This window comes from Heptranchias perlo, chromosome 16 (genome assembly GCF_035084215.1).
Source record: "Heptranchias perlo isolate sHepPer1 chromosome 16, sHepPer1.hap1, whole genome shotgun sequence".
Classification (NCBI taxonomy): domain Eukaryota; kingdom Metazoa; phylum Chordata; class Chondrichthyes; order Hexanchiformes; family Hexanchidae; genus Heptranchias; species Heptranchias perlo.
The window spans coordinates 7,061,810-7,077,167 of NC_090340.1; the positions used below are offsets into that span (position 1 = coordinate 7,061,810).

Sequence of the window (15,358 nt, forward strand, 5' to 3'; positions counted from 1 at the left end):
CATCTATCACCGACACAAACAGCATCTATCACTGACACAAACAGTATCTATCACCGACATGAACAGCATCTATCACTGACACAAACAGCATCTATCACCGACACAAACAGTATCTATCACCGACACAAACAGTATCTATCACTGACACAAACAGCATCTATCACCGACACAAACAGTATCTATCACTGACACAAACAGTATCTATCACCGACACAAACAGTATCTATCACCGACACAAACAGCATCTATCACTGACACAAACAGTATCTATCACCGACATGAACAGCATCTATCACCGACATAAACAGCACCTATCACTGACACAAACAGTATCTATCACTGACACAAACAGTATCTATCACCGACATAAACAGCATCTATCACCGACACAAACAGCATCTATCACCGACACAAACAGTATCTATCACCGACACAAACAGCATCTATCACTGACACAAACAGTATCTATCACCGACACAAACAGTATCTATCCCCGACACAAACAGTATCTATCACCGACACAAACAGTATCTATCACTGACACAAACAGTATCTATCACCGACACAAACAGTATCTATCACCGACACAAACAGTATCTATCACCGACACAAACAGTATCTATCACCGACACAAACAGTATCTATCACTGACACAAACAGTATCTATCACCGACATAAACAGCATCTATCACCGACACAAACAGCATCTATCACTGACACAAACAGCATCTATCACCGACACAAACAGTATCTATCACTGACACAAACAGTATCTATCACTGACACAAACAGTATCTATCACCGACATAAACAGCATCTATCACCGACACAAACAGCATCTATCACTGACACAAACAGTATCTATCACTGACACAAACAGTATCTATCACTGACACAAACAGTATCTATCACCGACATAAACAGCATCTATCACCGACACAAACAGCATCTATCACTGACACAACCAGTATCTATCACCGACACAAACAGTATCTATCACTGACACAAACAGTATCTATCACCGACATAAACAGTATCTATCACCGACATGAACAGTATCTATCACCGACATAAACAGCATCTATCACTGACACAAACAGTATCTATCACTGACACAAACAGCATCTATCACCGACACAAACAGTATCTATCACTGACACAAACAGTATCTATCACCGACATAAACAGTATCTATCACCGACATAAACAGCATCTATCACTGACACAAACAGTATCTATCACCGACATAAACAGCATCTATCACTGACACAAACAGTATCTATCACCGAAACAAACAGCATCCATCACCGACACAAACAGTATCTATCACTGACACAAACAGTATCTATCACCGACACAAACAGTATCTATCACCGAAACAAACAGCATCCATCACCGACACAAACAGTATCTATCACGGACACAAACAGTATCTATCACCGACACAAACAGTATCTATCACCGACACAAACAGCATCTATCACCGACACAAACAGTATCTATCACCGACACAAACAGTATCTATCACCGACACAAACAGTATCTATCACCGACACAAACAGCATCTATCACCGACACAAACAGTATCTATCACCGACACAAACAGTATCTATCACCGAAACAAACAGCATCCAGCACCGACACAAACAGTATCTATCACTGACACAAACAGTATCTATCACCGACACAAACAGTATCTATCACTGACACAAACAGTATCTATCACCGACACAAACAGTATCTATCACTGACACAAACAGTATCTATCACCGACATAAACAGTATCTATCACCGACATGAACAGTATCTATCACCGACATAAACAGCATCTATCACTGACACAAACAGTATCTATCACTGACACAAACAGCATCTATCACCGACACAAACAGTATCTATCACTGACACAAACAGTATCTATCACCGACATAAACAGTATCTATCACCGACATAAACAGCATCTATCACTGACACAAACAGTATCTATCACCGACATAAACAACATCTATCACTGACACAAACAGCATCTATCACCGACACAAACAGCATCTATCACTGACACAATCAGTATCTATCACCGACACAAACAGTATCTATCACCGACACAAACAGCATCTATCACCGACACAAACAGCATCTATCACCGACACAAACAGTATCTATCACTGACACAAACAGTATCTATCACCGACACAAACAGTATCTATCACCGAAATAAACAGCATCTATCACTGACACAAACAGCATCTATCACCGACACAAACAGTATCTATCACCGACACAAACAGTATCTATCACCGACACAAACAGTATCTATCACCGACACAAACAGTATCTATCACCGACACAAACAGTATCTATCACCGACACAAACAGTATCTATCACCGACACAAACAGTATCTATCACCGACACAAACAGTATCTATCACTGACACAAACAGTATCTATCACCGACACAAACAGTATCGATCACCGACACAAACAGTATCTATCACCGACACAAACAGAATCTATCACCGACACAAACAGTATCTATCACCGACACAAACAGCATCTATCACCGACACAAACAGTATCTATCACCGAAACAAACAGTATCTATCACCGACACAAACAGTATCTATCACCGACACAAACAGTATCTATCACTGACACAAACAGTATCTATCACCTACACAAACAGCATCTATCACCGACACAAACAGCATCTATCACCGACACAAACAGTATCTATCACCGACACAAACAGCATCTATCACCGACACAAACAGCATCTATCACCGACACAAACAGCATCTATCACTGACACAAACAGCATCTATCACCGACACAAACAGCATCTATCACTGACACAAACAGTATCTATCACCGACATGAACAGCATCTATCACCGACACAAACAGTATCTATCACCGACATGAACAGCATCTATCACCGACACAAACAGCATCTATCACCGACACAAACAGCATCTATCACCGACACAAACAGTATCTATCACCGACACAAACAGTATCTATCACTGACACAAACAGCATCTATCACCGACACAAACAGTATCTATCACTGACACAAACAGTATCTATCACCGACACAAACAGTATCTATCACCGACACAAACAGTATCTATCACCGACACTAACAGCATCTATCACTGACACAAACAGTATCTATCACCGACATGAACAGCATCTATCACCGACATAAACAGCACCTATCACTGACACAAACAGTATCTATCACTGACACAAACAGTATCTATCACCGACATAAACAGCATCTATCACCGACACAAACAGCATCTATCACCGACACAAACAGTATCTATCACCGACACAAACAGCATCTATCACTGACACAAACAGTATCTATCACTGACACAAACAGTATCTATCACCGACACAAACAGTATCTATCACTGACACAAACAGTATCTATCACCGACACAAACAGTATCTATCACTGACACAAACAGTATCTATCACCGACACAAACAGTATCTATCACCGACACAAACAGTATCTATCACCGACACAAACAGTATCTATCACCGACACAAACAGTATCTATCACTGACACAAACAGTATCTATCACTGACATAAACAGTATCTATCACCGACATAAACAGCATCTATCACTGACACAAACAGTATCTATCACCGACACAAACAGTATCTATCACCGACACAAACAGTATCTATCACTGACACAAACAGTATCTATCACCGACATAAACAGCATCTATCACCGACACAAACAGCATCTATCACTGACACAAACAGCATCTATCACCGACACAAACAGTATCTATCACTGACACAAACAGTATCTATCACTGACACAAACAGTATCTATCACCGACATAAACAGCATCTATCACCGACACAAACAGCATCTATCACTGACACAAACAGTATCTATCACTGACACAAACAGTATCTATCACTGACACAAACAGTATCTATCACCGACACAAACAGCATCTATCACTGACACAAACAGTATCTATCACTGACACAAACAGTATCTATCACTGACACAAACAGTATCTATCACCGACATAAACAGCATCTATCACCGACACAAACAGCATCTATCACTGACACAAACAGTATCTATCACTGACACAAACAGTATCTATCACTGACACAAACAGTATCTATCACCGACACAAACAGTATCTATCACCGACACAAACAGTATCTATCACCGACACAAACAGTATCTATCACTGACACAAACAGCATCTATCACCGACACAAACAGTATCTATCACTGACACAAACAGCATCTATCACCGACACAAACAGTATCTTTCACCGACACAAACAGTATCTATCACCGACACAAACAGCATCTATCACCAACACAAACAGTATCTATCACCGACACAAACAGTATCTATCACTGACACAAACAGCATCTGTCACCGACACAAACAGCATCTATCACCGACACAAACAGCATCTATCACATATCCACCCCATTCTAGCCCCTAACCAAACACTCAACAGACATCCATCATCCATTGAACCAGCATCCACAACTGCCTTCCGTCATACCCTGAACCAGTCTAAGTTATAATCGAAGTGCATCATTTACTTTGGCTTGTTCAGTACCCTATAAAAACAGCTTCCAAAAGCAGCTGGTTTTCTATTTGTTACCTTCCTTTGGATCCTCTTCTTTAATATAGCGGTGTTTAGGATAGACACATATGGTCCCACTACATAGCTTCAGAGAAAATACTCCATGGTCATCAGAGAGGTTGACAGACACCTATCAAGAAAAACACCCAGCATGCAGATTATTTGTGTAAAGGTATGTGAATGGCAAACTAAGGGATGAATATACTTGAAGATGTTAGATTGTCCTCCTTCCATTTATTGCTCTTATTTCTCTGAATACAAATTATCCTTCAGGTACCAATGGACTGGCTTCTGATAGGGGAAATAACAGGGATATCGGTTTGACAAAGCAAATGAGTATCATGGGTTAGCCCCCTCTTGCCGTTGTGTATAACAACGACACTCCTATGATATGCTCCCAAATATTTTTACTCAAAGTACAAGTATTACAAAGTGCACAGAGATCGACAAATAGCTAACATCAAGGACAACTTCCATTAAGGGATAAGGAATTATATACCAATGATTGATAATCTAATTTTCTTCCTTATTCAGTGATACTTTACATTTTGACTGTCCTGAGAAAAAGTATGAGGAGATTTTGTAAAACCAAAATCATCGTCTTCTCTGTCAGTTTCCCTTATCTATTAGTTCGTCAAGCCAATTCCTTCAAAAGCTAATAGATCCAGTCCCTCACTCCAATATCCACTGGTGGTGGCAGTGATACTGAGTCATTGTCAGAGAGAAACAGCAGAGGTCAAGGGCTTTTTTTCTTGGGCTAATATTGTCCAGTTCACCAGGATCCTTTACATTTTGGATGCACCTCTCAGTTTGAAAGGCAGGAGTACCATGGCAGGCAACTACATCTAACTTGGCTCTGCAATGCCACATCCAAGATGGATTTCAGGCCTATTAGAGTTTCTTGAAACATTAACTTGCTCACCAAACAATCTCTCTCAGAAGTGAGATAACTCAGAACAGCCTCTTTAGAATGTCTACACAAGAACTTAAGAGTCCCACCCATGTATGTACTGGACTGTACAATACCCTGTGCTACTTCCTGTAGTATCTGGGGCAATTGTGCCGCAGTTTGAGCAATGTGAACCATATTCTTCACCGTACTCTTGGCCACGGTGAGGTTCAGAGCAGCAGCAGTACATTTGGCACAATGTCATCCCCACCTGCCTGTTGCCCGGTGCATACAATTGTCTGGTTCAGGTGCTAAAATATCTTGATTCTTTTTCAGGAGGGTTATGAATTTCAGCTTTTACGGACGGCCGCCTGAACTTTGCATAGAGAACACAACTGGAGAAATTGCAAAGATCTATTCATAAAATCCTCTGTTACCAGAGGGCAGACAGAAAGGACACAGATGCTGCTTGACTGATGCACTGACAATGCTGTACCTGATGCACTAAAGTGTGTAGATTTACACTGCAGGGTAGACTTGGACACAGAGGCTAACATGCAGTTGCTTCGAAAATGTATTTGTGACTTCACCCTCTGGCCTCAGACCTCAGACTTCTCCCGATGTCAAGGGAAGGTCTCCAAGGGTCATTGAATCATATTGCAGGTCCATACGGATGAACAAGGTGTTGGGCCCAAAACTCAATGGACCTCATGGTCAACCATTCACCTTTGCCACTGATGACATCTTGCCATCAGAGGCAGGTACAAAGCCATCTCATGAGGTGGTGTTCACAGCCTTTAGAGGGAGGTATTACACCTCATTTACATTATAACATTGTGTCAAAGGCAGGACTTAATGTAAGCAGGACATTACATTAGTGCATGGAACCTTAGAATTGACACTAGTGCCCATCTCTGTAATACCCTCAGATCAGGGCGTTAACACTTGTGCCCATCTCTGTAATACCCTCAGATCAGGGCGTTACTACTAGTGCCCATCTCGCTAATACCCTTAGATCAGGGCGTTAACACTAGTGCCCATCTCTGTAATACCCTCAGATCAGGGCGTTAACACTTGTGCCCATCTCTGTAATACCCTCAGATCAGGGCGTTACTACTAGTGCCCATCTCGCTAATACCCTTAGATCAGGGCATTAACACTAGTGCCCATTTCATACCCTCAGATCAGGGCATTAACACTAGTGCCCATCTCTCTAATACCCTCAGATCAGGGCGTTAACACTAGTGCCCATCTCTCTAATACCCTTAGATCAGGGCGTTAACACTAGTGCCCATCTCTAATACCCTTAGATCAGGGCATTAACACTAGTGCCCATCTCTAATACTCTTAGATCAGGGCGTTAACACTAGTGCCCATCTCTGTAATACCCTCAGATCAGGGCGTTACTACTAGTGCCCATCTCTAATACCGTCAGATCAGGGCGTTAATACTCGTGCCCATCTCGCTAATACCCTTAGATCAGGGCGTTAACAATAGTGCCCATCTCATACCCTCAGATCAGGGCATTAACACTAGTGCCCATCTCTAATACCCTTAGATCAGGGCGTTAACACTAGTGCCCATTTCATACCCTCAGATCAGGGCATTAACACTAGTGCCCATCTCTGTAATACCCTAAGATCAGCGCATTAACACTAGTGCCCATCTCTAATACTCTTAGATCAGGGCGTTAACACTAGTGCCCATCTCTGTAATACCATCAGATCAGGGCATTAACACTTGTGCCCATGTCTGCAATACCGTCAGATCAGGGCGTTAACACTAGTGCCCATCTCTGTAATACCCTCAGATCAGGGCGTTAACACTAGTGCCCATCTCTGTAATACCCTCAGATCAGGGCATTAACACTAGTGCCCATCTCTAATACCCTCAGATCAGGGCGTTAATACTAGTGCCCATCTCTCTAATACCCTTAGATCAGGGCGTTAACAATAGTGCCCATCTCATACCCTCAGATCAGGGCATTAACACTAGTGCCCATCTCTAATACCCTTAGATCAGGGCGTTAACACTAGTGCCCATTTCATACCCTCAGATCAGGGCATTAACACTAGTGCCCATCTCTCTAATACCCTTAGATCAGGGCGTTAACACTAGTGCCCATCTCTATAATACCCTAAGATCAGGGCATTAACACTAGTGCCCATCTCTGTAATACCCTAAGATCAGGGCATTAACACTAGTGCCCATCTCTGTAATACCCTCAGATCAGGGCATTAACACTAGTGCCCATCTCTGTAATACCCTAAGATCAGGGCATTAACACTAGTGCCCATCTCTGTAATACCCTCAGATCAGGGCGTTAATACTAATGCCCATCTCTGTAATACCCTCAGATCAGGGCGTTAATACTAGTGCCCATCTCTGTAATACCCTCAGATCAGGGTGTTAATACTAGTGCCCATCTCTGTAATACTCTCAGATCAGGGCATTAATACTAGTGCCCATCTCTGTAATACCCTCAGATCAGGGCATTAATACTAGTGCCCATCTCTGTAATACCCTCAGATCAGGGCGTTAATACTAGTGCCCATCTCTGTAATACCCTCAGATCAGGGCGTTAACAGTCTTGCCCAAAGCCACTCAATGATTTGAAAGTTCTGCTGCAGTATTCGAAAACAACGAATAAGAGTGAAGTTCAGTGAAACTAGAGTGGGTACATTTTCGCACTACTGCATTACTACTGAATATGGGGTTCATCACTTTACCTGCGCAGGTAAGGTGCCGTCATTTTTCAGGACAACAGGCAACTTCTCTGCTTGGTGTAACAGTAAACGCGAGTAGATTAGCAAGGGATTCCCTATCTTATTGCGTAGCAGAGGCCGAAGGACATTGATCCGGGGCAGGTTCCCATCTCCGACAATATCAAACAGCAGGGATTTTGCTTTAGGAACACTGAAAAAAGATGATGAGAAGTGATTGCAATTTACACTGACTGATGAGAAAACAAAGTGATTCTGAACAAATCGACCTTTGATTACTTAATGGTCTGTGAAAAGATAATTGGGTCGGCTTATTTGTCAATGGTTCTATAATAATAATCTTGCAAACTGCTTTAAAAATGTTTAAATCGTTGCTTCATACTGGAGAGATTTGTTTGTTCCTCCTTACTTTCACCTGTTGGTGGCTTTACTGGGGCATCGTTCCATGAGTGACAGTATCTGTCCGGTAGCTCACCCAAGTCATCATTCTTCGTGTGTGAGCCTGGATTATGTGTGTAACCTTAGACTGTGAGCCTAGAGAGGGTATGTGCGACCCAGACAGTGCATGCACGAGCCCAGACAGTGTATGCGCGAGCCCAGACAGTGAGTATGTGAGTCCAGACAGTGTGTGTGCGAGCCCAGACTGTGAGTACATGAGCCCAGACAATGTGTGCGTGAGCCTCGACTGGGAGTGTGCGATCCTCGACTGGGAGTGTGAGTGGGTGAGCCAAGACTGGGAGTGTGAGAGTCTAGATTGGCAGTGTGTGAGCCTAGATTGTGAGTGTGAGTATGTGAGCCTAGACTGTGAGTGTGTGAGCCTAGACTACAAGTGTGTGTTTGTGAGCCTGGACAGTGATTGTGTGAGCCTAGACTTTGAGTGTGTGTTTGTGAACCTAGACTGTGAGTGTGTTTGTGAGCCTAGATGACGAGTCTGTGATTGTGAGCCTAGACTACGAGTGTGTGATTGTGAGCCTGGGCTGCGAGCGAGTGAGCCTGGGCTGCGAGCGAGTGAGCCTGGGCTGCGAGCGAGTGAGCCTGGGCTGCGAGCGAGTGAGCCTGGGCTGCGAGCGAGTGAGCCTGGGCTGAGTGCTGGCAGGTTGTTTAACTGTGTCTGGGGGGGAAGGTGATAGCCGCTCCCAATCCTGCCCTCATCCAATATGCAGATCTGTTCACTTCTAGCAGGGATTGCTGGTCGTCATCGGGAGTGGAAACAAGGACAACTTTCGCTTTTCCTAATCTTGGGGTGCTGCGGTGAACTTTAAATCACCAGGGCCTTAGTAGGTCTGACAATAACTCTATATTTAGTGAGAGGGAGCTGACTATATAATTCTTACACTTTGTAAAGTTATATTGGGATGTGGTAGGCAGGTTTGATTATATAGAAACATAGCATAGAAACAGGCCATTCAGCCCATCTGGATTATGCAGGTATTTATACTCTTCATGAGCCTTCTCCCACTCTAAGTACCTCTTCCCACCCTGCGTCTGTATCCCTCTATTCCCTTCTCTCTCATATATGCTTCAAGCCTCTCCTTAAATGTATCAATGTTATCTGCTTCAACCACTCCATGTGGCAGCGAGTTCCAAATTCTTACCACTCTCTTTGTGAAGAAATTCCTCCTAAATTCTTTATTTGTTCTGTTAGTGACTATCTTATACTTATGCCCCCTTTTTCTGGTCTCACCCACAGTGGAATCAGTTTTTCCATATTCACCCTAACAAACCTCTACATAATTTTAACAATCTCTATCAGGTCTCCTCTTAGTCTTCTCTTTTCCAGAGAAAGGATCCCCAGCCTGCTCATTCATTCCTGACAGATGCATCCTCTTAATTCTGGTAACAGCCTTTAGAAGCTTTTCTGCACTTTCTCTAGTGCTTCAATATGCTTTTTGTAGTATGGAGACTAGAACTGTGCACAGTACATAGGAACAGGAGTAGGCCAATTAGTCCCTCAAGCCTGTTCCACAATTCAATGGGATCATGGCTGATCTATGACCTAGCTCCATATACCCGCCTTAGCCCCATATCTCTTAAAACGTTTGATTAACAAAAATCTATCAATCTCAGACTTAAAATTAACAATTGAGCGAGCATCAACCGCTGTTTGCGGAAGAGAGTTCCAAACTTCTACCACCCTTTGAGTGTAGAAATGTTTCCTAACTTCATTCCTGAAAATCCTGGCTCTAATTTTTAGGCTACGTCCCCTAATCCTAGACTCCCCAACCAGTGGGAATAATTTCTCTCTATCTACCCTATCAGTTCCCCTTAATATCTTGAAAACTTCAATCAAATCACCCCTTAATCTTCTAAATTCCAGGGAATACAACCCTAGTTTGTGTAATTTCTCCTCGTAATTTGACCCTTGGAGTCCAGGTATCATTCTAGTAAATCTACGCTGCACTCCCTCCAAGGCCAATATATTCTTCCTAAGGTGTGGTGCCCAGTACTGAACACAGTGTGGTCTAACCAGGGCTTTGTATAGCTGTAGCATAACTTCTACTCCCTTGTATTCCAGTCCTCTAGATGTAGAGGCCAGCATTCCATTAGCCTTTTTGATTATTTTCTGTACGCCAAGTGTCTAACCAAGGTTCTATTTGAATTTAACATTACCTCCCTGCTTTTGTATTCTATTCCCCTGGAAATGAACCTCAGTACTTTGTTTACACTCTTTATGGCCTTATCAACTTGTGTTGCTACTTCTAGTGATTTATTTATGTGTAGTCCCAGATCTCCTTTCTGCTCTGCGCCATTGGTAGATGAGGATATCATTTCTATAGACCAATGAGGTACCCGGGTGATCCTTCCACAAGAGCTTCGAATATACACTGGTAATTCTGCATTGTCTGAGGAGTGAATCTGACGACCACAAACTTGTGGGCATAGCTGGGGATATTCATCCGGGTGGGCACCACATCAAAAATATCAACAATGCGAGCTGCGATCTGGAAAACAAAAACAAAATGGTGCACCAAAAATTATCAATAAAGGCACCCGGATATATTAGATATCCCAGTTGCTAGGGATGATTTGACAGCGGCCGGTAATGTTTATATCGACTCATCGCCGTGCCCAACCGCATTTGGGGGGAACTTACAGTTTCGAAGTTTGGTTCACCGCGGCAGTAAAGCAAAAACACCAAGGGCTAGATTTTCATCCAGAAGGGACGAGCGGAAAGAGCGGACTGGGCACAGAGCAGAAAGAGCGGACTGGGCACAGAGCGGAAAGAGCGGACTGGGCAGAGAGCGGAAAGAGCGGACTGGGCACAGAGCGGAAAGAGCGGACTGGGCACAGAGCGGAAAGAGCGGACCGGGCACAGAGCGGAAAGAGCGGACTGGGCACAGAGCGGAAAGAGCGGACTGGGCAGAGAGCGGAAAGAGCGGACTGGGCACAGAGCGGAAAGAGCGGACTGGGCACAGAGCGGAAAGAGCGGACTGGGCACAGAGCAGAAAGAGCGGACTGGGCACAGAGCGGAAAGAGCGGACTGGGCAGAGAGCGGAAAGAGCGGACTGGGCACAGAGCGGAAAGAGCGGACTGGGCACAGAGCGGAAAGAGCGGACCGGGCACAGAGCGGAAAGAGCGGACTGGGCACAGAGCGGAAAGGGCACAGAGTGGAAAGGGCACAGAGCGGAAAGAGCGGACTGGGCACAGAGTGGAAAGAGCGGACTGGGCACAGAGCGGAAAGAGCGGACTGGGCACAGAGCGGAAAGGGCACAGAGTGGAAAGGGCACAGAGCGGAAAGGGCACAGAGCGGAAAGAGCGGACTGGGCACAGAGCGGAAAGGGCACAGAGTGGAAAGGGCACAGAGCGGAAAGAGCGGACTGGGCACAGAGCGGAAAGAGCGGACTGGGCACAGAGCGGAAAGAACGGACTGGGCACAGAGCGGAAAGAGCGGACTGGGCACAGAGCGGAAAGGGCACAGAGCGGAAAGAGCGGACTGGGCACAGAGCAGAAAGAGCAGACTGGGCACAGAGCGGAAAGAACGGACTGGGCACAGAGCGGAAAGAGCGGACTGGGCACAGAGCGGAAAGAGCGGACTGGGCACAGAGCGGAAAGGGCACAGAGCGGAAAGAGCGGACTGGGCACAGAGCAGAAAGAGCGGACTGGGCACAGAGCGGAAAGGGCACAGAGCGGAAAGAGCGGACTGGGCACAGAGCAGAAAGAGCGGACTGGGCACAGAGCGGAAAGAACGGACTGGGCACAGAGCGGAAAGAGCACAGAGCGGAAAGAGCGGACTGGGCACAGAGCGGAAAGAGCGGACTGGGCAGAGAGCGGAAAGAGCGGACTGGGCACAGAGCGGAAAGAGCGGACTGGGCACAGAGCGGAAAGAACGGACTGGGCACAGAGCGGAAAGAACGGACTGGGCACAGAGCGGAAAGAGCGGACTGGGCACAGAGCGGAAAGAGCGGACTGGGCACAGAGCGGAAAGAGCGGACTGGGCACAGAGCGGAAAGGGCACAGAGCAGAAAGAGCGGACTGGGCACAGAGCGGAAAGAGCGGACTGGGCACAGAGCGGAAAGAGCGGACTGGGCACAGAGCGGAAAGAACGGACTGGGCACAGAGCGGAAAGGGCACAGAGCGGAAAGAACGGACTGGGCACAGAGCGGAAAGGGCACAGAGCGGAAAGAGCGGACTGGGCACAGAGCGGAAAGAACATTCGGGCGGAGAGGATTAGACCCTCTACTGGTTTTCCTTCCGTTCATCTAAAGGAGGGAAAAATGAGCATGCTCCGTTGTGGGCATAAGTTCCGTCAGACCCATTTTCCTTCTATGTTCTTGAATCCTCGGAGTAGCACATGGTACATGAGCCCTCGGGGTAGCACATGGTACAGGAGCACTCGGAGTAGCACATGGTACATGAGCCCTCGGAGTAGCACATGGTACAGGAGCCCTCGGGGTAGCACATGGTACACGAGCCCTCGGGGTAGCACATGGTACAGGAGCACTCGGGGTAGCACATGGTACAGGAGCCCTCGGGGTAGCACATGGTACAGGAGCCCTCGGGGTAGCACATGGTACAGGAGCACTCGGGGTAGCACATGGTACAGGAGCCCTCGGGGTAGCACATGGTACATGAGCCCTCGGTATGGCACATGGTACATGAGCCCTCGGAGTAGCACATGGTACACGAGCCCTCGGGGTAGCACATGGTACATGAGCCCTCGGGGTAGCACATGGTACAGGAGCCCTCGGGGTAGCACATGGTACAGGAGCCCTCGGGGTAGCACATGGTACAGGAGCACTCGGGGTGGCACATGGTACAGGAGCCCTCGGGGTAGCACATGGTACATGAGCCCTCGGTATGGCACATGGTACATGAGCCCTCGGAGTAGCACATGGTACACGAGCCCTCGGGGTAGCACATGGTACATGAGCCCTCGGAGTAGCACATGGTACATGAGCCCTCGGAGTAGCACATGGTACATGAGCCCTCGGGGTAGCACATGGTACATGAGCCCTCGGTATGGCACATGGTACATGAGCCCTCGGGGTAGCACATGGTACATGAGCCCTCGGGGTAGCACATGGTACATGAGCCCTCGGTATAGCACATGATACATGAGCCCTCGGGGTAGCACATGGTACAGGAGCACTCGGAGTAGCACATGGTACATGAGCCCTCGGTATAGCACATGATACATGAGCCCTCGGGGTAGCACATGGTACAGGAGCACTCGGAGTAGCACATGGTACACGAGCCCTCGGGGTAGCACATGGTACAGGAGCACTCGGAGTAGCACATGGTACACGAGCCCTCGGGGTAGCACATGGTACATGAGCCCTCGGAGTAGCACATGGTACACGAGCCCTCGGGGTAGCACATGGTACATGAGCCCTCGGGGTAGCACATGGTACACGAGCCCTCGGGGTAGCACATGGTACATGAGCCCTCGGGGTAGCACATGGTACAGGAGCACTCGGAGTAGCACATGGTACATGAGCCCTCGGGGTAGCACATGGTACAGGAGCCCTCGGGGTAGCACATGGTACAGGAGCACTCGGAGTAGCACATGGTACACGAGCCCTCGGGGTAGCACATGGTACATGAGCCCTCGGTATGGCACATGGTACATGAGCCCTCGGGGTAGCACATGGTACATGAGCCCTCGGGGTAGCACATGGTACATGAGCCCTCGGTATAGCACATGGTACATGAGCCCTCGGGGTAGCACATGGTACAGGAGCCCTCGGGGTAGCACATGGTACATGAGCCCTCGGTATAGCACATGGTACATGAGCCCTCGGAGTAGCACATGGTACACGAGCCCTCGGGGTAGCACATGGTACACGAGCCCTCGGGGTAGCACATGGTACACGAGCCCTCGGGGTAGCACATGGTACATGAGCCCTCGGGGTAGCACATGGTACGTGAAACCTCAGCACAGCACAGTGGGCATCACAGCTAAATTCCATCCTGTCCTCGAAACCAAAATACTCTTGAGTGAGACTTGAACCCATAACTTCTGACTCAGAGGCGAGAGTGCTACCACTGAGCCACGGCTGACACCTTCAAAAGTACTTCATTGGCTATAAAGCACTTTGGGATGTCCTGAGGTTGTGAAACGATGTCTATCAATGAAAGTCTTTCTTTAAATATAAATATTTCACACAAAAAGGAGTAGATGTAAACAGGGTGTCATTATCACCATTGTTATATTCATTTGACTTAGAAATGGAATACTTATGGTGAGAATCCCACCTTAACTGGTAAGCTGTGATGTGCTGGTCTATGAATGCCTTTTTACAAAAACCATTCTTGTTGGGTTACAAACTGTCTTTACCTTGTTAGAAAGCGGTTTAACAGACACCACCACGTCAGAGGATACTTTGCCCACGTTGATGATCTTGTAGCGGGCTTCGGCCTGCTCTCCGACATGAATATTATGGAAGAGGAATCTCTTCTCATCCTCCACGTAGACTCCATTGCTCCCCACGGTCTGCAGGCACTGGTGAAGATTAATGTTCTGGCAGATACGATGTTCCTCAAAGATGGAAGCAATGTCATCCACCACAATACCTGGGCAAACAATGGAAACCAGTTAGTCTATAGTAAAAGAAGAGCCCACCGGCAGTCTTTACATAGGATGTACCGCACAGAAAC

At 46.5% G+C, this 15,358-nt stretch overlaps 1 protein-coding gene across 1 annotated transcript in view; it reads right to left on the reverse strand.

Moving 5' to 3' along the window:
* The window catches only part of hydin (HYDIN axonemal central pair apparatus protein), a 1,099,250-nt gene that overhangs the window by 264,490 nt on the left and 819,402 nt on the right, over positions 1 to 15,358 (reverse strand). The window contains exons 65-68 of the mRNA XM_067997614.1: positions 15,039 to 15,274; positions 11,051 to 11,202; positions 8,267 to 8,453; positions 4,667 to 4,778 (exon numbers count right to left, since the gene is read on the reverse strand). Coding sequence (XP_067853715.1) covers positions 4,667 to 4,778; positions 8,267 to 8,453; positions 11,051 to 11,202; positions 15,039 to 15,274 — 687 coding nt within the window. The remainder of the gene's footprint in view (positions 1 to 4,666; positions 4,779 to 8,266; positions 8,454 to 11,050; positions 11,203 to 15,038; positions 15,275 to 15,358) is intronic.